Source organism: Bos javanicus, chromosome 5, assembly GCF_032452875.1.
Source record: "Bos javanicus breed banteng chromosome 5, ARS-OSU_banteng_1.0, whole genome shotgun sequence".
In the NCBI taxonomy this organism is placed as follows: Eukaryota; Metazoa; Chordata; class Mammalia; order Artiodactyla; family Bovidae; genus Bos; species Bos javanicus.
Window position 1 is genome coordinate 16,018,302 of NC_083872.1, and position 26,139 is coordinate 16,044,440.

The 26,139-nt window shown below is 37.4% G+C and overlaps 1 protein-coding gene across 1 annotated transcript; it reads left to right on the forward strand.

Annotated features, from left to right (window-relative positions):
- Nucleotides 1-2,584: 2,584 nt before the first annotated feature.
- On the forward strand, nt 2,585-14,398 carry NTS (neurotensin). The gene is made up of 4 exons (XM_061415669.1): nt 2,585-2,918; nt 4,628-4,689; nt 10,911-11,135; nt 13,641-14,398. Exons 1-4 carry the CDS (start codon nt 2,846-2,848, stop codon nt 13,791-13,793), a joined length of 513 nt encoding a protein of 170 aa, XP_061271653.1. The 5' UTR covers nt 2,585-2,845; the 3' UTR covers nt 13,794-14,398.
- The last annotated feature ends 11,741 nt before the right edge of the window (nt 14,399-26,139 follow it).

Consider the following 26,139-nt stretch of genomic DNA (forward strand, 5'->3'; position numbering starts at 1 on the left):
GGAGATTCTTTACCACCTGAGCCACTAGGGAATCCCAGGGTAATGTTCAAACTCTTCATTAGTATTTCAAGAGCTAAATAAAAATTAGGGTTTTAGGCATAAAATCTTTAGAATAAGGATATTTCACCCACCTCCATAGAAAGTAGCCTGAAATCCTGCATAAAAGGCATCATTGTGGTACTTCTTAAAATACTTTTAAAGGCAAATATCCACACATAACTTTCCTTTTCTTAGAACAGATAATCTAATTGGCTTTCCATAGCTTAAAGACATTGGGGCTGAAGAACAAAGGTGTAACAGACTTTTTCAAAACACCATTTCAAGGTCTGATAATGTTTATCTATATCATAATTTTACCACAAAAGTCACATACCTTCTTTTCCCTACAAAGAAAAATAGTGTATACAATCTATCTGATTTTGAATCATTTGACATTTGTTTACACATTTCCCCCAATTCTTTCAGTTTGTCATATTTAAAATAATTTCTACACTGACAGCTAATATTAAAGTGGTACATTTAAAACAAGGAGAAGGCAATGGCAGCCCACTCCAGTACTCTTGCCTGGAGAATCTCATGGCAGGAGGAGCCTGGTGGGCTGCAGCCCATGGGGTCGCTAAGAGTCGGACACGACTGAGCAACTTCACCTTCACTTTTTCCTTTCATGCACTGGAGAAGGAAATGGCAACCCACTCCAGTGTTCTTGTCTGGAGAATCCCAGGGACAGGGGAGCCTAGTTAGCTGCCATCTATGAGGTCACACAGAGTCGGACACGACTGAGGCGACTCAGCAGCAGCTGCAGCACCATTTAAAACAAATTGAATTCCCGTTATCCATTCTACTCCTTTTTCAGCTAACTAATTAGGAATAAATTTTGCCAACATTTCCCTGAACCTCATGTATTAAAAAATCAGTTGAGATAAATAGGAATCACACTTACTTTTTACAATCTGGCTGCTATCACACATTTGAAAAGATTAGTTTTTATATTTGCAAGTCAGAAGCTCATAAAATGACTAATTTAAATGTGATGCAAAAAAATATAAAATTTCTTGATATATTTATTAAAGTGCCCTTAAAGTATTCTGTCACAAAGATGCTCTAACAGTGAGAAAAAAGTAAGCAGAACTCTCAGAATTCTAATATGATCGGTTAAGTGAAAATACAGCTTTTTAGACCTCTATTGCGCCCCCTAGTGGCGCGGAAGCAAAAATTCAGAGTACATATTTCACATTTCTTTGCTAGTTAATTACACTGTATACACAAAACTTTCCTCAAGTGAGTCATGTTCAATGCTGTGTGGCATGTAGACCTGTAAAACAAACTAAAAGTAGTAAAAATATCAGCCATTGTTAAATTCCTAAATATTAAATTACATGAATGACTATTTTAAATTATTAAAAGTTGGAAATTAGTCCTTCTTCTTAGGTATAGGGTAAAATAGAGTAGCCAATCCCATAGACATATACTATAGGGAATAAATCAACTCTCTGTAGTAATCAAGGCTTCTTTTCTAGATTGTTACTATCTGATATGTTTCAGAAGTGAGCAGGTCTCAGACCCCTTAACCTCAAATATTCACATTTCTAACAGTACCATCTTTTCAGATCATGTCATATATCCTGAAATACTTAATACAAGAAGAAAACTTCACTCCAAAAAACATTTTGAGCAATTTTCTACTGAGAACCCCGAGAGGGAATGAGTGTCATTGTAACTCATGTGAAGAGACGCTGTATTAGAAACATGACTGGTGGACAGTGATTATTTAGAATTCTCTCCTTCCCAGAAGCGCAGTCTCCTTTTTGTGACTGTCACGGGGCAAGAAATCTGATACAGTGGTGAGAGCCAGTGAGAAGGGGGTTACAGACTGAACAAAATGTGGCAGCAAGAATGATTGTAAAAGGAGCAGAGCAATGCAGACAGAAAAAGAGGAAAGTATCAGAAAACAGCAGTCAGTGATGCAGCAATACATATTTCTGACTGCTAGCACATAAATGATTTATAGTTGGATTTTGTAAACATCAAATTATTTTTCTAAAACATTCAACCATAAGTCAGCATATGTAATTCAATCATCCTTCCAGTTACTTATATAGGTTTTACGATTTGTTAGGAAATAATACTCTTAGAGCTACGAGTTTCCCTTAAAATTGGTTTTCTCTCCTTTCTCTAAATTCTCTTGCTTAACCTAGTATTATAACTGATTCTCTGCTTATCTTCCACCTCCTTTCTTCTTTCAGCTTATTGGCAACAGTGTATAGCAGAACTATATTATTCCTGAAACCACAAAACACTTGTTCAAAAGTGTGGGTTATCAGAAAAGAATCCTAACTCTTTAACAACTTCCAAACCTAAAGAATTACTGACTTTAGGCATTCATCCTGGAGATTTTGCTCACACTAGAAATAACAGATCTTATGCCTCACGAAATCAGAATGACAACTTCTTAAAGAATGAGAGGAAATGGGGGAAAGAATAGTACTGGAAGTTCTTTTCCAGTATGCTCTATATGGAATTGCTTTTGAATGACTCCTTTTGTGCGTCATAATCTGGAGCAGCGGTGGCAATTAGGGAAGATGTCACTGTTCCTGGATGTTCAGAAGTGGGGGTGAAGTGTGAGGGGACAAAGGAAAAGGGGAGGAGGAAGTGGGGTGGGTTGGAGATGAAGGGTACATCGTGAAGAGATAATCTCTGTATACTCATGACATCATCTCCTGCATGTATATATAGGGAATGGTCAAAGCATCTCTCATAGTTCAGTACTTCCAAAGTCAGCTGTGCTAGAGAGCCCCCTTCAGCCTGTTCCTGACGTTTATGAACTTGGCTTGCTAGAAGGCTCAAGATGATGGCAGGAATGAAAATCCAGCTGGTGTGCATGATTCTTCTGGCTTTCAGCTCCTGGAGTCTGTGCTCAGGTAAGCTCAGCTGCATTTCACAACTCCCTGAAATGATATCTTTTTCTGTTTTTGCAGTGTGTTGTTACTAATGCTAATGTATCTGGGGAGAAGAGTTTCTCCCTTATTCTGATTTGCTTTTTAGTGATAGAAACTGGATATTTTCTTTCTCTGTCTTTATGATTACAAGAACTGAAAATTTTCCCTTCCCTTTTTAAATTTGCTAGGTAGTATAAGGGATTTCAATGAGACACTTCATGTTCCAGTTTGCAATGTAATCACTAGGGAAAAAAAATGTAAAACTTAAATCAAGCTGATCTAATGAAAAGTACAGAAGTGGTGCCTGTCAAAATGCAAACTCATAATTCAAACTGATTGTATTTGAAATGTTTTATATCATTTTCATTCATTCTCTTAAGACATGGTGGCTTCTCCCTCTCAAGAATTATTTTCTTCATAGTGTGTGTATAAAGATAAAATGAATATTCATGTTTAATGAATCAACTGAATAAAGCATTATTTGTAGAAAATGATCTCTAGGAAAATAAAAAAAAAATGCCAAGTTTTTTTTAAGAATATATTTTAAGTAACTTTTTTCTGTGACAATTTCACTATTTTCTTGAATGTCATTTAAGTTAATACATAATGTAACTAGAATAATATCATTCTTATATTGATAAAACTTATTTCCCTATAGTGTATTTTGCATGTAATAATTAAGAAGAAATCATACATTGCTAAATATCTATCAATAGCTTACCTTGAAAATAAATTTCAAATTTTAGAGAGTAATATGAAATATAATGATTGCAATATGCTCCAATTAATGTTTAAAAAATAATTGAATGATCACATCAAGGTGGAAAAAAAAAAACAAGGGATAAGTGTAGAAAAAATCATTTAACCTGTTTTATACTGTAATGTCATAAATATAACACTGAAATGTTTAATTCAAATTCCTGCTCTGGTTTTCATTATAGTGTCCCGTAGCTTTATTTCTATTACCTTATGTATTTTCCAAGTTTTTCTTCTCTGTGAAATATTCATTAGTGGAAACAAAGGATATTCTAAAAAATATCAGAAGTCCATTTTCAACACTCTTGTACATGTATTGGTGGACATCTCTACTTTTGCTTAAATGATTTTTTAATAGCCTGTGATAAAATTGCCAAGTACACATAATTCTAAATTGTTGCTTAATATAGAGAAACAAATCTTTCAAAGTGTGTTTTGTAAAATAGCATCTCAAATAAAATAAATCTCAGTGTCTTTCTTATTCCAAAATTATCAATAAGTAACTTCCTTTGGTTTTATCTTTAAAAAATGTCTTGTACTTACCTTTTCATTATCTTGCTTTGAAAATATCAATATATATACACTCTATGTATATGTAGACTACTGCCAGTAAAAATTAACCAGCATATTTGATGACATCTTTGTAGTAATCAGGTTTTATTATCCTGAGATTCAGAGATTAAACAACTCCAAATCATCGAGAGCTCTCGGCATAAAATCATGTGCCTATTTTTGTAAAAGTGCTTCTATTGTTCTATTCTGTTAGCCTAAAATAAAACTATAATTTTTTTTTAATATTATTATAAGGAGAATAAATACATAGCAAATACAATAAACTTCTAAGACAAAGTTTTCTGAGATTAATCTTAAATATTCAAATTATAATTATATGATATGTGGTTATATAGTAAACATGTGGTTTTGATTTTACTCAGATTCAGAAGAGGAAATGAAAGCGTTAGAAACAGATTTATTGACCAATATGCATACATCAAAGGTAACTTTTTCTTTCTTTCTAAACCAAAGACTGAAAACATATGAACTCTTGTTACAAACATGGTGTCCTCTTCTTATAGTAAGAGCTTCCCATTGAGACTGAAAAGCTCACTGGGAGGCATTTCCTTTTTGGGTAAACTGTTCCTTAAGTTCAAAGGACTTAAGGGTATCAATGTGACAGGGACAGAAGTTTAGTGATATCAATCACTACATTGCAAATTTAATTAAGTAGTCACATTTATGTGGAAATCCTCTCTGCATTTCAATCACATTGTATATGATGAAAGATACACTGACTTCAAGTTACATACATAAGTGAAAATTAAGCGACATTTTTGCCTTTTGTTTTTGTATTGGGGAGAGTGAAATGAAGTTCCTAAAGTAAGAATGAAAGTTTGTGAAATCCATGAAAGAAATGTGACAGAAAGTAAAGAGCAAAGACCGGCAAACAGAAACTTGGAGATGTAAGCCTGCAACTGTGCTTGTGAACAGTCTGATCTTAAGCAAGGGGGCTAGTTAACAATGCTTGCCTTTGTATCCTTATTTTCAAATGTTGGGGTGGGAGTTTATGATCTCCTAGTTGTTGTTGATTGGAGAAGGAAATGGCAAGCCACTCCAGTGTTCTTGCCTGGAGAATCCCAGGGACGGGGGAGCCTGGTGGGCTGCCATCTATGGGGTCGCACAGAGTCGGACACGACTAAAGCGACTTAACAGCAGCAGCAGCAGCAGTTGTTGTTGATTAGTTGCTAAGTCATGTCCAATTCTTTTGTGACCCATAAGCTGTAGCCTGCCAGGCTCTTCTGTCCATGAGATTTGCCAGGCAAGAATACTGTAGTGGGACATTTACATGAAGTCCTCCTCTGGATTTAAATTCTCCCCATAACAGACATGTTATTGGAACCTGCGTATTGTTTGTATTGAATCAGATAAAACTTTGTACTGGACCTTATTATTCCTCTCTTGGGATCTTGAAAGCAAGGTTTTTAGACTCCAGCCTATACCTAAGAATAAAACTCAATTAGAATATCCCCAGGTACCACACTACTACACAATTTTGATTTACTCAGAATGAAATAATCAGAATATATCTAAATGTAGGGTTAGAGAACAGCGTTCCCAACCAAAAGATGCTTCTCAACAAAACAAAACAAAACCAAAAATCAAAAATATATTTTGAAGTGAGGCAGTCACCCTGTGTAATCACTGTTGTAACACGGGTCCCAAAGTTGAGGACTCCAGACTCCACAGATGCTGTGATTAGAAAGTAGATAGATGTTCAGAATTCCTCCTGCCACCTCAGGTCTTCCCTAATTAGATGATGAAAGATATACTGGGCAGATGTCCAGGGCAATACCTCTAGCATGTAAGTAGAATTATGTTCCGTAGTGGATGTGAAAGGGAAATACCCATTTGTGTGTGTGTTTAGGATTGTGAGACATTATTATCTGAAAGCTAACAGACATATTTTCTACTATGGTCCTTAGAAGACATTTGGGTATTTCCACAATTGCCCAGATCCATAAAAGTTGAACACATTGAAACCAAATTCTACCATAACTTGTTAGACTTCCTATCACAAATGATCAAATTTTATTTAGTCATTAAAACTCAGTGACCAAGTATATTTAACTTTAACAAAATGGATCCTTTGTTTAATATTCAATCAGAATAACCATGACTACAATCACTTCAACTCATAAATAGGAAGACAAGTGAAGTCAATAGTCTTATTTAAATAATGAAGCAGATTAGTATGCCTTAGTGTATTGGTAGAGATTTTACCTTTATGATTTCAAGTTTAAACTGATAAATAAAGGTCCTAAGTAATCTCCAAAATGTGTTATGGTTTGAGGAGTGCTAGCTAGTTTGCAAAAATGTGGGAGTGATTATGATTCCTTCCTTGATGAAGATACTGCAAGGGAAAAGCAATTCCAGTATATGGTGTGGTTTAGTTTTATTCTTAAGAAAAATACGTAGCAAAAGTGTAGACACAGTTATATATTTCTCTTTCATTCAGTTATGGAATATGTCTTTAAAACAGATCATGGAAGAAAATTTGAATCTCATTGCCTCTTTGAAATAAGTAAAATACAGACTACTATGAGGAAGCACTCAGAAGCATAATTATCCCAATTTTGGTGCTAAATGGGAACAAAAAGCTCATTTCTTGCTTTGTACAAAACTACTACCACTTATTTCTCTCTGATTCAATTCATGTTTGTTGTGGGTATTCTATGCAAATAAGAACTCTAAACTTTTGACCATTTTAAGCAAATTGCTGTATTTCAATTTTTAAAAGGATAGTATTATTGACTATTTATTAATTAATAATATTATTAATAATTCCATATTAAAACTTCCAAAACCTCCAGCTTTCCTCTTTCCACTCTAAAGGTAAAATATGTGAGCAGTTTCAATTTTAAAGTAAAACTGTTTAGACACCAAAATGTAGCAACAGAAAGTCAAGAGAAATGGCAAAGTTTGACTAGAAGTGGAAGATAAAGGAATTTTTTCTCACAATAGAATTCTCTTTATTACTGATCCTAGTGCTTTGGTATAGTTTTATTAAGAAAGAGAACTATCCACGGTATGCAGAAAGGTCAAGTTCAACTCCAAATACAACAAAGACAAGTGTGGATTTCCAGCCAAGGAGCAGGGTTGGAGTGGGGGGTGGAGGGGGTCAGTGTATGGAAAATTACTAAAAGGAAAATCTAAATCTAGGAGGATTCTTGCTAGACTACTAAGCAGAATTCTAGGATGATCAGATACTAACAGTGAGGCATTTTTACGAACTTGACTCTGAAGGATTCTTGCTAAAATTGGCCTCAGTTGGATGAAGGACAAAGACCAAGGTCGGGACCTTGTCAGGAAGAGGGTTCAGGGGATCCTGACTCAGATTTCATCAAAGAGAGAGTCTTTGTCATTTTCTTGAGTAAACTATTTAAACCTCATAAGAAATGTTCTCAAATATTAATACCTGTCTATTTAGATACCGTATGGTTCAAAGTACTCTCTCTGCTGTGCTTCCAGAGTATGACAGGGGATAAGGTGATATTAAATAGTACTGCTAAGTGTTATAGTGACTGTTTTAACTGGCAGAAAAGAGCAAGATGCTTTACTGTTTTCTCAACCAAAAATTAATCAGACAACAAAAGTCCTGACAAATAATTTATGAATAAAGCATTCTGTGGCTAATTAGTTTGAAGAGCATTGGATATTATCTTGGCACCATTGAGCAGTTGGCTTCCCTGGGGGTTCAGATGGTAAAGAATGTGCCTGCAATGCAGGAGACCTGGGTCCAATCCCTGCGTGGGGAAGGTCCCCTGGAGAAGGGAATGGCTACCCACTCCAGTATTCTTGCCTGGAGAATTCCATGGATAGAGGAGCCTGGCTGGCTGCAATCCATGGGGCTGCAAGCAGTCAGACATGACTGAGTGACTAACATACACACACACTGAAAAGTTTTAATGAATATTTGCAAGCAAAAAATTCTGGGGATACTAAATTCAAGAATCTTTTAAGTTTCCTTTAAACTCAAGTTTTTCAATTTACTTGACAGCAAAACTCCTTTTTAAAAACAGTGAGTACAAAGTTAGTGTTCTAAGGAACATATTCAGATGATCTCTAAAGAGCTTTCTGGATATAAAATTGTAGCGTTGCCTTAATTGGTAACAAATCAGGTGTTGCTGCCACAGAATGGAACATTTTACCTCTTAAGTTTCCCATGGCAGAAAAATTGAAGCAATGGGTTTCCAAACTGGTTGAAAACATTTTAGTGAATATCTTTGTACTTATAGGTTTTCATGTCCCTAGGATAAAATCTTAATCAAAGGGTATGCACATTTACAATTTTAATACATATTGCTAAAAACACTTTTCAAAAAGTTATTGCAAGGTTTACTCAGACCAACAAATATTTAGAAGATAAAGTGTTGTTTCTCCATATCCTCATAAATACATCAAGTGTACTTACTTTTAGGGTCCTTGACTTGCTAGTAGCCAAGCTGAACGTCATTCCACATATTTCTGTTACATATTTGTTCTTTGATGAGTGATTCTGTGCCTGTCTGCTCATATTGTTTGCCTGAGGTTTAATATCTTTTATGGAGTATTCCCCAGTTTCTTTTTGAAGAGCTGCTCCTGTGTTAAGTATATTAGCATTTTGTGACAGCTTTTACGCTATATCTTGCTTTTGATTTTAGTTCAGGCTGTTAGCTTTCTAGAGATAATTTACAAATTTATGCATATAATTATCTTTTTCTTTATGGATTCTGGTTTGGCTATTTGATTAACAATATATTTCCAAATTTATAAAATAAATTCTATATATTTACATATTTTTATTTTTACTCATATTTAACCCATCTGGATATTGTTAGACTATAATATATAAATAAAGGTTATAACTAGATCTAAATCCAGATTTCCCCTGAACCAACTGTCTTAAGGACTTCAAATGCACACTTTGCTATGTGCTTTTCAATCATATGGACTTGGATCAAAATTTGGACATTATATTCTCTTTTGAGTTTAATATTTATTCTTGCTCTGTTGATTTACTCTTTGATTCAGTCCAGTTCAGTTCAGTCACTCAGTTGTGTCTGACTCTTTGTGATCCCATGGACTGCAGCACGCCAGGCCTCCCTGTCCATTACCAACTCCCAGAGTTTACTCAAACTGAAGTCCATTGAGTCGATGATGACATCTAACCATCTCATCCTCTGTCGTCCCCTTCTCTTCTTGCCTTCAATGTTTCCCAGCATTAGGGTCTTTTCAAATGTGTGAGCTCTTCGCATCAGGTGGCCAAAGTATTGGAGCTTCAGCTTCAACATCAGTCCTTCCAATGAACACCGAGGACTGATCTCCTTTAGGATGGACTGGTTGGATCTCCTTGCAGTCCAAGGGACTCTCAAGAGTCTTCTCCAACACCACAGTTCAAAAGCACCAATCCTTTGGCGCTCAGCTCTCTTTGATTGCTCTTTGATCACTCTCTGATTACTCTTTGATCACTCTCTGATTACTCTCTGATCACTCTTTGATCACTCTCTGATTACTCTCTGATCACTTTTTGATCACTCTCTGGTCACTCTGATTACTCTTTGACCACTCTTTGATCGCTCTCTGATCACTCTTTGATCACTGAGCTCTAAGATATCTTTCAATATCTGGCAGAGTAAGTCCTGACTCATGAGCTTTTTATTTTCCTAAATTTTCTTGGTTCTTACACATTCATACTTCGAATTCATAATTATTTCCCTACACTCCCTCTTCTTCCAGTCTCCCCATATTTTCCAGATTTGCAATTGCACTGCATTTGGAGAATAATTCAGAGAAAATTGATGCCAATAGAATCGATACTAATATTTTTGAGTCTTCTTATCACAGCTCTGTGTTCATTACAAAACATTTTTTATGTTCTTTAGAAAAAACTGATGCTTTTTTTTGTCTGTGTCCTTTGAGGTTTATTAATTTTTATAAGTTATTTCACATTTAGTTTCTCCTAAAATTGACAAATGAGAAGGCTGTTTACTATGGTAATAATGGTTTCATACAGGGTCTTATTAGAAAAGAATAGTTATTTTAGAAAATATTATAATTTTAAGATAAATAAATTAGTCAGCTTTGATGCTACCTATGACAACTATTCTGGAGAAGGAAATGGCAAGCCACTCCAGTGTTCTTGCCTGGAGAATCCCAGGGATGGGGGAGCCTGGTGGGCTGCCATCTATGGGGTCGCACAGAGTCAGACACGACTGAGGCGACTTAGCAGCAGCAGCAGCAGCAAGATGACAACTATTAATGTGTGGAATAGATTTGTGGTCTCACAATACTATAATTGCCAATATTTATTAGTACCATCATAGTTGCTGTTCCATTGGACACTAACCTGAAGTATAATAAACAGAGAGTGGTATTTGAATATTTTCACCTGTGATGTATACATATATATTTACGCATTTCTATTTACTGTAATTTCTATTTTCTTTCTTGCTTTGCTTGTGTATGTGTGTGTTTATGTGTTAGCTTTATTGCTTTTGTTAAATAGAGGATATGAAGTATTTGGAGCTATTCAATTTTGTGATATGAAGTTACTAAGTTAATAACAGTGTTAGGCTAGAGTAACAGTTAGATCCTAAAAGGTAATGGCTTAGCACAGTAGAAATTTTTCTAACTCATACGACATAAGTTTAATTACAATAGCTATTTCTTTCTACATTTCAGATCAGTAAGGCAAGTGTTCCCTCTTGGAAAATGAGCCTGCTGAATGTCTGCAGTCTTATAAATAACCTGAACAGCCAAGCTGAGGAAACAGGAGAGTTTCATGAGGAGGAGCTCATTACAAGAAGGAAATTTCCTGCTGCCTTAGATGGTTTTAGCTTGGAAGCAATGTTGACGATATACCAGCTCCGAAAAATCTGTCACAGCAGGGCCTTTCAACACTGGGAGGTAAAACAAAAGAAAAATATGAATATGATTATGGTTATACTAGTTAACTCTCATTTACACTGATTGTTTTAATCCTGATAATTATCATAACAGGAAGACTTACAAATATTAAGGAAGAATAAACCATGTGTTGAGGTTAACATTCCTTCAGATCTTTAAAGTGTTTTGCAAATATTTGAAGTTTAGCAAAATATCTTTCCTTTGGTCTCTAAAGGGGGATCTATCTTCAGGCAGATTTGATCCACAGGCTTTTATTGTGGATGGCGTGCGTAGGCAGCTTTTGGTGCTGGTGGTGGTAGTGGCATGCTGAAGAAATTTAGGAAACTCAAAATGTTTTCTTAGAAACACTAAATCCTGTGTGTTTGTTTATAAATAAACACAGAACACAAAAGGCTTCATTTGTATTTGAAAATATTAGGTAAATAAAACTGGAATGATAAGAATATATATATTTCCACTTACCACTTCTACTTCTATTTTAATTGAGTGTGTGGATGGTGGATTTCAATCATTCTTAGAAGCTGAATTAGATTCAGCTAATTTTATTTGGCTAATAAAGCCAAATATAGAACTATACAGAACTACAATGAAGGAATGGATGTATATTATACACCACATGTGTAAAATAGATATCTAGTGGGAAACTGTTATATAACACGGGGAGCCCAGCTAGTGCTCTGTGATGACCTAGAGGGGTGGGATGGGGGTGGGTGGGATGGAGGCTCTAAAGGGAGGGGGTATATGTGTATACTTATGGCTGATTTGCATTGTTGTATGGCAGAAACCAATACATCATAAAGCAATTCTCCTCCAACTAAACATTTAAAAATGAAATTAAAATTTAAAAAAATACTACACTGGTGACTCACCACCTTTGGTTTGAAAATATTTGGAGGAGAAAAGGAAGATGAAAATGCTTTAAGAAAATTTATAATTTTATAATTTTCCCAACAAGGGAAACATTTCTTTTGGATTAACCCCTAAGAGAAATTTACTTCATGTTTCATATTCTGGGCTTACACCAACATCAGGGAACTGAGGGTCTGAGGGTGCCTTTCCTGCTAATATGACCATCTCTATAACCATCTCTATAACATGCCATCACAGAGATATCCTGTAGAAAAGAGGAAATGCAGTGCAGAACTTCTAGTATTTATTCTAACTTTTAGACAAAAAAAGTATTTTCCAGATTAAAATAAAATTAAAAAACGGTTTTTAATTTTTCTTGCTGGATTGTTTATCCTCTAATTCCAATTCCAGTTAAATGATTTTCTCTTTAAAATATTATGTCAATAAAACATGGAAAATTGGGAAATGTCAATTATGTGCTCTTTATTCAGAAAAAAAACCCTTAATAAATCATAATACACAAAAATCAGGTGCACATAAGATTAAAACTTTTGCTATTTGAAATGTTACAGAGTGATTTAAAATGAAATGATGATATTACTCAGAGTGTGTGGTACAAGCAATTACAGACTATGTGCACAGAGAAACAAAAGATTAAGGAACTAGATTTTTTGACAGTAGCTGTTTTTCCTTCTCTGAAATTGAATAGCTGTGGGTTGAAATAAAGTATTTGTGATACGATTCAATGCATACAGATTATGATTAAAAACTTAGTCTCCTATTAGTACTAGTTATAGTCACCCCAAAGTTTAGAAGACAATCACAAATATGAATATAATTCTTATCTTGAACATTAGCATTGATTTGTATAAAAATCTTATGTAAATCATGTGCAAAATTCTGGGAAGAGTTTCTAAATATTTTATGCTGGTTGAACATTTTGAATCAGAGCAGTACTATCTGAAAAAGTGTTTGGAACTAATTTTAGAATACAGCGTGTTCAATGAGATATTAGGCAAGATTCTACATGAAGATTAACTCCCTTGAGTTTTTGAATGTGAACTTGATTTTAATGATTAATTAAAGAAGCACAGGCTAAAGATCTTTAACACTTAAACAGAGCCTTGCTTAAACAGCTGAGCAAGTAGGCAGAACAAGCATTCCTCTCTCTAATGACTGAGAAATGGATCTCTAGAATGGCTTTCAATTCAAATCATTAATTAACAATGGAATATAAATTTCTATTGACCTTTGAGGTCAAACTTGGTTCACTAAATTCAGATCTCTATATTTGTTGTGACTTATGATATATTTCCATCTTTTGATCTATCATACACTGAAGGAAAATACTGAAAGTAACATTAAGTGAATTTTTTTCATTTGGAGGTAGTAATATGGCCTTGACAAATAAAAAAAGTTTAAAGCTAGCTGATGAACTAGGAAGAACACTGAACAGAGAATAAGAAAAACCATGTTTTCATCCTCTCAGCCACCTGATATCTACCTGTCCTCAAGCAAAACACTTAATTGCTATGAACCACATCATCCACATATGTCTTACGTCTGAGTGCAAATGAGATAAAAGGTAGATGAAACAGCTTGAAATGGAAGACTTTAATGCATGTAAGTTTGATTCATATTCTGTCTATCTTGTAGTTGATTCAGGAAGACATTCTTGATGCTGGAAATGACAAAAATGAAAAGGAAGAAGTGATAAAGAGAAAAATTCCTTACATTCTGAAACGGCAGCTTTATGAGAATAAACCCAGAAGACCCTACATACTCAAAAGAGGTTCTTACTACTACTGAGAGGATAAATACTTTATTTACATGTGATTGTGATTTCTTTTAATGAAATATCAAATTATATTTGTGTGGAAATGTGACAGAGCACAATTATTTTGTCTCTTCTACAGTTGTGGTTTATTAGATGTGATTTTTTTTCTGCATTACTATAAATTGGACTAAATGTTTTAAAATAAATCTAGATCTTGAGCATGAAGTGTTGTGTATAATTGGAGTAGATATTAATTAAGTCACATAGAATGTTTTGTCATTTTGCAAAGCACTTAATGGGTTGTTCAAGCAGTTAAAATGTTTGCCATTCTAAACCAAATTAAAAGAGATTAGGACAGTTTTACCGCAAAGTCTAGCCTACCTGTCATTAACCCAGAACAAAGTAACACCTGTTTTATTATTTGAATGTTTCATTGAACTAAAACACATGCGCTTTTCCAAGACTTACTCATTAATCTCAGAAATGGGGAAGGTAATAGAAGTAAAATAGGACCATCTTCAAAGAATGATTAATGAATTATTGTTAATTATGCGTGTCTTAATGAATGATCTTAGACTGAATTTGTTTTTCTGTTAAATGAATTTAATAGCTAATAAAAAGACAACAGCCATCAGAACTATGTTTCTTTGCAAATTTACTTCCATTAGAATAGTTACCCTTATCCACTTTTCCCCCTCACATTCAGTAAATGATAGCTTTATTTTTAACTTCACTGAGGAATTTGTATGACTAATATGTTTCCCACTTAGGAGAACATTTTTGAGGCAAAAGGAATACTTTAAATAACTCCTCATAAATTTCCTTAAAAACTGTAGTTATGGTCTCGTAAACCCTCATAGTCCTTCCGACCCACCATTAACAGTGGTCTCCTAGACTGCTGCTTTGACAGGTGGCCTATGAGGACCTCTATTTACAGCAATGCAACCAAGTCCCACAGTCATCTCTGAAGGAAGATAACCAGGTTTTGAGTTATTCTGGAATTAAGAAGTTTTGAGAACTCTGTGTCCTTTAGTTGAGAGCACTCCCTCCCATAGGCTAAACTCCACTTAGGATTTAAGTGTAGCCCACCAATCTCTGAGTTTTTTTCTGGTAAAATCATGATTTCTCATAACCATTTCCCCACCATCTTTTACAATCTTATCAGCTTCAACATTAAAAAGTGCCCAAGGAACTGATCCTAAAAGGGAAACTATTCCATAGTGATTAGGAGTGTCCACTCTGGAGTCAGGACACCCAGTTTCAGCCCCACTGTTCACTAGTACTCTTAGACACCTCTCTGTCTCCTCAACTACAAAACGTCAGAGCTGGGTGAGGGCAAAGTGGTCTGATATGGCATAAGATGCTTAGAACAGTGCCTGGAATATATTAACCACACTACATTTAACAGTTCTTCTAGCCACTTTCATACCGGTTTTCCTTTCTCCTTCAAAAAACCACGGAGCATAACACAATTTCATGATCTAACCCTTGGCGTTTTGAACAACAGCTGATCTCCTATTACTTGCTTCATTCGTTATCCATGAGTTTCACCTACGTGGGCAAAATCGCTCCACAATCACCCTCCTCAGTCTCTGACATCTTCACTTCCAATAATAAACATTTTAACCATTTCATCTCATCCCATCATTTCCACAGTCATACTATAGAACTTATTATACTCTCAATAAATTCAACTTCTCCAAAAATCTCAATTCCAAACACTCTGCTCACTCTATCCACGTCATCTTCTCTTTTCAGTTCATATAATCTATGATTCTCACTCTACCATTTATGATCTTACTTAATCTATTGCCCACCTCTGTTCACTTTTCAACTACTAATCACACTCTCACTTTGCACTTTACTTAGCTTAGATTTTATCATCCAAAACTAAAATTACTGTCTTACTACCCTCAACATCCTGTCCTTCCACCTTGTATGAGCCTGTGCAAACACCATTTGTTAAACTGAAATCTCCCCTTGATTCTGACCTCACCTGAGAAGCTGAACATAGCTGGAGAAAAATCCCCAACCTGATGATGAGACACATTTCAAATTTGTGATCCCCAATCTCAAGTGGGTCCTTAGTACTGTCCAATATCCCTATTTCCTTTGCCTGATAAATTTTGCCTCTAATTCTCTCTACTGGTTGTTTTATATCTTATCTTTTTCCTTGAATTGCAACTCTCATCCTTTTCCTCACATTTGTCAGATGCCTTTCTAATGATCTCACCTAAAATTCAAAGCAATAAGGAGAAAACTATATCATTGTCCTACAACTGAATGTTACAATCCCCTAGCATTTCCCTTCACTCTGTTCCATTTCAATGGAGGAACTGTCTCTTCTCTTCTGAGGTTCACTGCTTCATTTCTGCTTGTTAGTAAATGGTCCCACCACCTACTGAGGTATAAAAAAAATCTAGTCATAATTCTTAACTCTTCTCTGCAACACGCCACCACCCAAGTGACTCAGAGGTAAAGAATCTGCCTGCCAAGCAGGAGACATAGGTCTAATCCCTGTGTGGGGAAGATCCCCTGGAGAAGGAAATGGCAACCCACTCCAGTATTCTTGCCTGGACAAACCCATGGACAGAGGAGCCTCGCGGGCTACAGTCCATGGGGTCTCAGAGAGTCAGACACGACTTTGTGACTGAGCATGCACTCACGCTCTTTAATACGAACCTGGGATTTCATCTATTAAGAACTTTTGCTGCTTTGCATTCAAAAGACATCTCATATCTCTCTGCTTCTTGCCACATCATCCACCATTATTGCCTTAATTTGCAAGTTTCCCCCTCTTGCTGGACTGTGACAATTTCTTCCTAACCATTTTCCCATTGTCTTTCTATTTATCTGCATCCATATAGCAGAATAAGGTTTTAAAAATATTAATTAGATTATGCCATATGTCTCTCCTCAACTCCCCACAATGTCTTTCCATTTCACTTTGAATAAAATCAAATGTTGTCATGAAAGGCCTGAAATGCTTTGGTATTGTCTATTCTATTGAATTCCACTCATCCTCCTCTGGTCTCAGGGCTTCCCTGGTGGCTCAGACAGTAAAGCATCTGCCTGCAATGCGGGAGACCTGGGTTCGATCCCTGGATTGGGAAGATCCCCTGGAGAAGGAAATGGCAATCCACTCCAGTGCTATTGCCTGGAAAATCCCATGGGCGGAGGAGCCTGATAAGCTACAGTCCAAAGGGTCACAAAGAGTCAGGCAGGACCAAGCGGCTTCACTTCCTCTGGTCACACTGGCCTTCTTGTCATTCCTTTAACATATCCAGTTTGTTCTGCTCCAGAGCCTTTACAGATGCTGAAACTTCTTTTCTGGAAAGCTCTTCTGGTTAAAAATCTTTTTCCCTGTACACAGGACACCCACTAAAAGACAAGTCTCCCTTTTCATAGGAATGCCTAAGTTAGAGCCAACAGATAATGGGTAGAAAAAATGTAAAAATATAACTTGTGGGTCTATTATAACTTAAAGAGAAACTTCATTCCCTGAACTTTGACTTTTTCCTTATTTTGTTTTTTTTTTTTTGGTTTTAAATATGAATTTATTTTAACCACACAAATGAATACCATTCTCTTGAAGATGACATTGATTGATAGAGCTTAAATCCTTTAACAATGCTGTGGACCAAATCTGCCTCACCACCCTGGATCAACCAGACTGTTACTTGAAAGAGAAATGTATTTCTAACTTATTTCAGGCACTGCATTTTTCAGCCTCCTTGCTATGCCTCAACCATTATTTTAATTGCTACAGTCTTCTACAGAGTTTCTCATAGTTTATTTTTCACATCATTTAGATCTCTGCACATGTGATATGCATACAGTAAAGATTTTTCTTAAATTACCTTTATCCCTGAGTCAACATCCATCCAACTTTCTTTATTTGTCCACGGCCATACTTCCCTGAATGCGTTCCATCTCATTTCATCTAACTTACTTTATTTTTCTTTATATGTGAAAAAGAAAAGAAAAGCAGCCACTGACAGCAATCAACTGGGAGTTGTCCTGGCACCAGCAGTGAGGCTATGGTGCCCTCCTGTTAAATGATTTCACAGTATAAAACTTCAGACAGGGTCATTCTAACCCTGATGGTGAAAGACAATAAACAAGACCACTCTGTAATTCTATCTGAGCAAAATCAAAAACAAGAACACCACAAACCACAGAAATGATCAAACATCTTCCTTTCCACATAATTTGATCGAGGCCACTTTAACTAAGCTCTATTTTTCTACCTCTAGCGTAAAACCACCATCATATCTAGTCAAAAAATTACCCTCATTTTTCTGAAAACACCCAAAGCAGAGTAAAACCACACTTTCAGAACACTCCTCAAATCACAAGTCTAAATCCTGTACAAAAAGAAAGTGTTAGTAGCTCAGTCGTGTCCGATTCTTTGCGACCCCATGGGCTGTAGCCCGCCAGGCTCCTCTATCCATGGCATGCTCCAGGCGAGAATACTGGAATGAGTTGCCATTCTCTTCTCCAGAGGATCTTCCCTACCCAGGGACTGAACCTGGGTCTCCTGCACTGCAGGCAGATTCTTTACCGTCTGAGCCACTAGGGCCCATACATATACCCTCTTATTGGGATCCCATGATTTTCCATTGAATGAGGTTTCCAGCACTGGCAAACTCAATTTTGTGGGAGTGTGCTTTCTGCGGTCTTTGGCTCGTAGGCATCAGCAAAGCACATGTCGTAACCTGAAGTTATATAGCCATTTATTTGTTTACTCGTATATAATTTCTCACCCCCACCCAAATGTGTAATCTTTGTGAGGACAGACATTTTGCCTTTCTTCTTCACAGTTGAATTCCCAAAGGTTGAGCACCAGTCCTGCTAAGCATTAGTAAGGATTTGTTCACAAATGAATAAATTAGCAGCAAAAGGGATTTTCTCTTATAATAATGTGACCTAACTCAGGCCAGCTGCTCACTGCTCAAAAGCCAATAAAGAGGCCAAGCTGGTGGAAAGGGAAGTTTGCTTTATTTTGGATACCAGCAACTAGGAGAGAGAGGGAGGCGGACCTTGATCCAAAGGCCGACTCCCCCCCAACTGACAATCAGTGGGCAAGAGCTTTAATAGTCTGAGGGAGCGGGATACATGCAGAGATAGCACAGTCAGCTCTGACAGTCATCTTGAAATTGGTCATAGGTGGGCTGATCAGCATCGTTTTGTTTTAGGTACACTTTATCTTCAGTTTCAGGGTCAGTGTGTTTCCATTTCTTTGAGGCCAGTTCTCAGAACTGTGGCAGCTTTTGTCATGGCCAGAGTCTGCTCATTGTGTAGTTAACTTTTCCACCTTTTTTTTTAGTGGGGGTTTCAGTATCTATAAGACAGCTCCCAAGTTACGGCTCAGAATATTATCTATAGCACCTGAGAAGGAACAAAAGATCCTTGACGATGCTTAATGACTACACTAATAGACTAACTAGACTAATATTATTTGGTCTTTTTTGACTGTTTTCCCTTGTTTCTGCATGTTCTCATTTCTTTGCTTAAACTCATTCTTTGGGTAAAAATTTCCACAGACAAAAGGCAGGCTGAAGACATAGGGAGCAAGGACTACGGGGTCCTGCTCCATTTCAGTAAGAGGTTTTCCACATAGCTTCTACATATTTTTAAGCCCCAACTTAGTGATTCTACTTCGGAGGGATTGGTTATGAGCTCAGGTATCTATACAATGTCCCTGATTTTATGTGAAACAACACAGAATCTAGGTAAAAACTCACCTTCATCAGTGGCAGCCTGGGAAATGATGCCTCAGTTTTTGTCTCTTAGATTCTGTTCTGAGAAGGAAATAAACAAAAATGTCAAGTGAAATTGACAGTATTGTTGGTCCTTGAACAACATGGGGGTTAGGGGCACTGACTTCCTGTATAGTTGGAAACTCATATATAACTTCACAATCAGCTCCTTATTTACTGCATCTTCAGGTTCAACCAACAGGGATTGTGTAGTACTGCAGTATATATTCATTTTAAAAAATCCATATGTAAGTAGGTCTGTGCGGTTCAATCTCATGTCGTTCAGGGTCAACTGTATTTAAAATGGGAAAGAATAGATTTGTGAAATACAAAGAGGAAGAACTACTTGAATGTGAAGGAAATAATACAGGAATATTCTCAATTATTTTGAGATGTAAAGTCAGGAACCTCACTCTGTATTTGCACTTTTTGAGATTTCCCAATCACTGTTGGGTTAATTTGAGCTATGTGAGACTTAAATTTAAATCCATCCCCTGCCTGAGGTCCACCCCGATGACAGCATGGAAAGCTCCTGAACTCCTTCACTAGAAGGCATGCCAAATTTACAAGCATCCATGGAGAATACTCTTGAGAGTCCCTTGGACTGCAAGGAGATCCAACCAGTCCATTCTAAAGGAGATCAGTCCTGGGTGTTCTTGGAAGGACTGATGTTGAAGCTGAAACTCCAATACTTTGGCCACCTGATACGAAGAGTTGACTCATTGGAAAAGACCCTGATGCTGGGAGGGATTGGGGGCAGGAGGAGAAAGGGATGACAGAGGATGAGACGGCTGGATGGCATCACTGACTCGGTGGACATGAGTTTGGGTGAACTCTGGGAGTTGGTGATGGACAGGGAGGCCTGGCATGCTGCGATTCATGGGGTCTCAAAGAGTCGGACATGACTGGGTGACTGAACTGAACTGATGGAACCATTCCCTCTGAAAGAAATAAAGAAACTAGCTGAGCAACTCCTACATTGGGCAAATGAGAATATACCACGTTGAAACAGGTAAGAAAAGCTGAGACATGCCTTGGCAATACAACCCAATCTTGGCACCATGGCATACAATTGGGAGGGGATACCCAACTCCTACTGTCACCTTCAGAAGCGAAGGATTTGGACTGCACATCTGGTGCCCCTACTTTTTACACTTCCACTTGAGGAACAGGTCCCCCCCAACACTCAGTCCTGAAAGCCAACATGATTTATGTCCATGAGACCTATAAGACTATGGTAAACAAAGGAGCGGTTCTTAACAGGCATGCTCACACTTGTGCAATGTTGGGTATTGGTTTGATATGATTCAAAATCCACTTGTTTTTTGTTCTAATGAAGTTGTTTACATTGAGAAGGCTGTGTCAGGATATCATCATTAGCATGAACACTCAGTAGCTCAGCTATTGACAGGCACAGCTGGGAGCTTATTGATAAGCACTTTGGGGACTTCCCTAGTGGTCCAGTGGTTAAGAATCCATGTTGCAATGCAGGAGACATGGGTTTGATCCCTGGTCCAGGAACAGCCCACATGCCATGGAGCAACAAAGCCCATACACCACAACTACTGAGCCAGTATTCTAGAGCCAGTGAGCCTCAACTACTGAGTCCGTGTGCTGCAGCTCCTGAAGCCTACCACCTAGAACTCACACTCCACAATTAGAGACGCCACCACAATGAGAAACCTGTGCACCAGAATGAAGAGTAGCCCGCACCCACTGCAACTAGAGAAAGCCTGCGAGCAGCATCAAAGACCCACCACAGCCAAAAAATTAAGTAAATAAAAAATTTTTCTTTTAAATAAAAGAACTTTTGTGAAAGAGTGACTCTGGCTAGAGGATTTTAAGCTTTAAATATTAAGAGGTTTGACTAGCAACTGAAAATGTTTGGCCTGGGGAAGGCAACTTTTCCTTGCTAATCAAAATAGCTTTCCAAAGACCTTGGGGCACTAGCTCCTGGCTGGGCAAGGCGATTCTTTGCTGGCAATGGTCAAAATCATGCAGAGGCCCCAAGAAGAAAATCATCTTTCCCATCAAAGCTGGCATCTTTGTACCCTAGCAACGACCCTAGCAACAAAGGACTTTTGCTTTTGCACCAGCAGTTGGACATCAGCTCACGGTTAGCTAAGCCAACTCTCTCGAGAACAATGCATAGAAAGATATTCCTCCACTAAATTTGGGCTTTATTCCTTTTATCTCCCTTGCCTGAAACAATATTGTAATTAATCTGTTGATGGTTTGAAGTAGATTATTTCTTTATTGGCTTATTAAGAGACATTATCCTGTATACTATTGGCTTGTGAAATTATTATAATTCCTGCAGTGAACCTGTGCTAGATAAGTTCTTGGCAAAGCAGTTTCGGTGTCTGAACATAATTTGCTGCCAGACGAAGCATGTATTAATACTCCCTATCCCCCAGGGCTCAGTAGAGGGAGAGCAGGCAAAACCTCATCTCTGTCTTTTCCTACAAGGGGTCTACCTTCATATCCTACAAACTCTGCCTGAGGATCTGACTTCTAATTTTAGCACACATCTAGAACCTGACTGTGGTTCTCCCCAGAGAACAACAAAAATGTGGACATTTTCTTCACCTTATCCTTCTGGCTCTCTATAGTGATAAAATGAATATCTCCCTAGAAGGAGCTACTCACACATCTGGTGCCCCAGACTTTGTAGCTGCTGCCTGAAGGATGGGTTCCCCAAACTACACCCATGCCTATCTCTATTTTGAAAGTCAGAGATAATCTTCGACAAAATCGATGTGTTCTTTTTCCTATTTACCTTATGCCACCCAACTTGGTGGTACCTAAAGAGTTGGCAGCTCTCATAAACATTTTCACATTTTCAACATGTATAATATTTATCTTTTCACTTTGATAAAACAAGAACGTTTCTAAAGCACAAAACTCTTTGCATGTATCTAACCACTCCCTAAATAATTCCAACCAAAGCTTAGCATACCCAAAGGCTAAAAATTCTAAGGAACAGATATAAGAATATAATTCAGAATGGAGACTGAATTAATGGCCTGGTACTTAGTATGTCGGGGGCTTCCCAGGCGGCACAGTGTCAGTGCAGGAGATGTAAGAGATGCCACTGGGTTCAGTCACTGGGTCAGGAAGATCACTTGGAGTAGGAAATGTCAACCCACTCCAGTATTCTTGCCTGGATAATCCCATGTACAAAGGAGCCTCGTAGGTTACAGACCATGGGGTCACAAAGAGTCGGACATGACCGAGGCAACTGAGCATGCATGCATTTTATTGATGGAGACTTATTTCCCACCTGACAATCTGTTTGACTTAATTAGACTTTCTTTGTATCAAGTTCCAGGTTAAAAGGTCTTTCGTGGTGGTCCAGTGATTAAGAATCTACCTTGCAATGCAGGGAACACAGATTTGATCCCTGGTTGGGGAACTAAGATTTCACACACTGGGAACTAGTGAGCTCACGTGCTCTGGAGCTTGCAAGCCACAACTAGAGAGTCTGTGCATCACAAGGAAAGGTCCCACATGCTGCGACGAAGACTGAATGCAGCCAGCAAAAGTTACAGGTTAAATTAAAAACTTACTATTGCCTCAAGTAAGGAGACATGATAAACTAAAGTTGTCTTAAAATTCCCTAGTCTTTCTTATAGGGTTACAAAAATATATATACTAGAAACTCTAAAATCACTAAATAAAATTTTATTATGCTACCCTCCATTACCATTCAAACATGTAAGTAAGTTGAGGAGGGAATGGAGGAACCCATTTTATTTTATCTTCCCTGGTTTTTTACTCTGCCCAAATCCACTTCACACTGAGATGGGAAATCTGATGAGGTGCCACATCTGTGGCAGAATGTCTTTCTGGTAACTGATTCAGTTTTCATCTGAATGATTATTGATGGCATAGAAGTACTCTTGAAGTCAAAAGAACTTGATGTAATGAATCCTTCATTTCACAGGATCAGAATATTGCAAGGTTTTAAAGTTATGCCACTGATACAATTTAAAACTATATTGAAAATGAGTCTGAATTTTCCTTCTGCTTTGAATTCACTTAAGTGTAAAAATACATCTAAATAAGCCATCCCGCATCCAACACGGCATACACTTAGTATATGACCAATCTCTCTGGCTTCATCTTCCCTCACAGTCACGCTCTGTGTGTTTACTTCAAACCACTTGTGATTTGTGATTTTTCTCTTGTGCCTTTTGCTCCACACTTTCTCTTGTTATTTATTCTACTTAACATTTACTTCTTGGCTTGTCCAACTGATCATGTCCCATTCTTTTTGAGATTAAGATGAAATCCCACTTCTTGGAAACATTTTTAACCTATCAACTCACCACCCAAAGTTGAGTTAGGTTTCCTCTGTATTTGTCCCAATAATAAGGGATTATTGCTATAATCCCTGTGTATGTTCCCGTTAGCACATTTCCTGCATGTACAATAACAAATTGCATGCTCTTCTGAAAATAGGTCAAATTTCCTTAAGTTAGATATTATGCGTTGTTCATCTCTATATCCTGATGCAGATCCTGGTACATTTAAGAAGATCTTTGTTGATGAATAAACCACTGTTTAGCTGAGATAGGCAGTGCTTGTAATCTCTTACTCTCATCTCACTCCTTTGAGGATAACCCTCTAGAAAGATGCCCCCAAGAAAGAACCAAATCTATCCCCTTGTAGATTCAACTATAACATTCTCTATGGATACAGAGATTCTACTTGTATCAGTCATAATGTTCTTATTTCACAAGGATCATGGAGCTCTCCCCAAATTTGGAGTGTCATTAGCCTCTTAATGAGCTAGTGGCTTCAGGGATTGACTTACCCAGCTCAGTGTGTGATAGTTCAGTTCAGTTCAGTTCAGTCACTCAGTAAGTGGCATACAAAATGAAGTCCTCGAGAGAGAGCAATCCTACCTGTCTGATATTCATCCTGGAAGCATCTCTGACCCATCAGGAAGTATTGAAAGTTTGCTATCCTCTTATAGAACCCAGCTACCCTGGACAACAAATTGGCTCCTTCCACCAGGGATTGCTACCCTGATCAAGACCAACACAAACCAGTTTTTCCTCTAATTAAGAATAGCAGCCTAAATATAGTTAGGCTTTCTGTGATAGGAAATTTCAGTGCTTTGAAGATTTTTGCAAAGCTTCATTAGATTGCATCTGATTTTACCTTGTTCCAATTTAAATTACTTCAGACATTTATAGGGCATTCAGTATATGGACTTTCACTTTAGGAGAAGAACTCAGATGAATACTGAAATACTAGCAGCTGGAAATATGTGTAAATGAATCTAAGCAAGAGTTTTTGAGTATTTTCAGCAAGGCCCTGGGGAAGAAGAAAGTGAGGGAATTTAAGCCATTTCTTGTGATATTGGTAACTTTTAAAGGAGGTGTGAAATAACAGTGTGTGACTGCATTTACCATGACACAACCTCATGAAGACAACACATCTGGCATTTACAAGAGAACACTTTATGTTTCTTGATTTAAATTCAGTAAGTGTTAAGATACCCTCTGGGTCGTGCTTGTAAAGCTTAATTTCTATTCATTTAAGAATTTCCCACTTCCTTAGTAGATAGAAGCCTGCTGTTTAACTGTCTTGAAGGAAGCAATCTGACTCACTGTTGCTAACCAATTTTTAATCAAGAGAAAGCTGCCTACTGCCAGAGCAGTTCAGAGATGTTAGATATTTATTTCTTCCTGAAATGTCTTCCTGGTATCTAAAATGTGCCAAAATGAAACAGACATAGGACTGCCAAAATATTTTCATGAAATACCTAGGAAACAGTCACAAAGATGCTAGAGTGAGTTCCAAGTCCATATCAACTTTCTGAGACCATCTTTCAGATTTAAAGTTTTAGATTTTTTTCAAAAATTTCCCCAAGATTTCTGATTCTTATTTTATCAGAGTTCAATTGATAATTTGGTTACTCTTTTAATTAACAAGTATTTCCTCAATATGTACTCCCTGAGGTACTGTGCAAAGCATTGGGACACCAAGTTAAAGTCATGCTTCCTATTGTGTAAAAATACGTGCATGTGTGCGTGTTCAGCCGTGTCTGACTCTTTGCTACCGCATGGACTGTAGCCCACCAGGCTCCTCTGTCCACAGAATATTCCAGGCAAGAATACTGGAGTGGGTTGTCATTTCCTCCTCCAGGGAATCTCCCCTCCAGATCCAGGGATCAAATCCACAGCTCCTGTATTGGCAGGCAGATTCTTTACCAGCTCTCCACCTAGGTACAAATAATATATTCCCAAATCACATGCTATGTTGATGTGACTGAGTTGGCCGTTGGGATACAAGAGGAAGAGTTAACATGACAACTTCCTAGAATCTCCTTGAACATACAACAGACACACAGTCTTTGTACCTTGTGTTTGATCTCTTCTCCATCCTGTCTCCTGGAATGTAAATACCATCTTGGACTTGAAAATCTAGGGCAACACACAAAGTGTGGCACGGTGACCTAGAAGGAGTTCAAGTCCCTGAGAAGCAGAGCCAACTGACCAGCATTGAATTGTGTACTTTCAAATTTGCAGGTGAGAAATGCTATGGACACTGGGGGCACATGCATGGTTTCATCTTTTTCAGATATATATCCAGGGATAGTATT

What these genes read in the sequence shown, in the direction of transcription:
- NTS (XM_061415669.1), top strand. Translation starts at nt 2,846, where the DNA reads ATGATGGCAGGAATGAAAATCCAGCTGGTGTGCATGATTCTTCTGGCT. An exon ending in CCAATATGCATACATCAAAG is followed by an intron (nt 4,690 to 10,910) that starts GTAACTTTTTCT and finishes TCTACATTTCAG; the next exon opens with ATCAGTAAGGCAAGTGTTCC. An exon ending in GGGCCTTTCAACACTGGGAG is followed by an intron (nt 11,136 to 13,640) that starts GTAAAACAAAAG and finishes TCTATCTTGTAG; the next exon opens with TTGATTCAGGAAGACATTCT.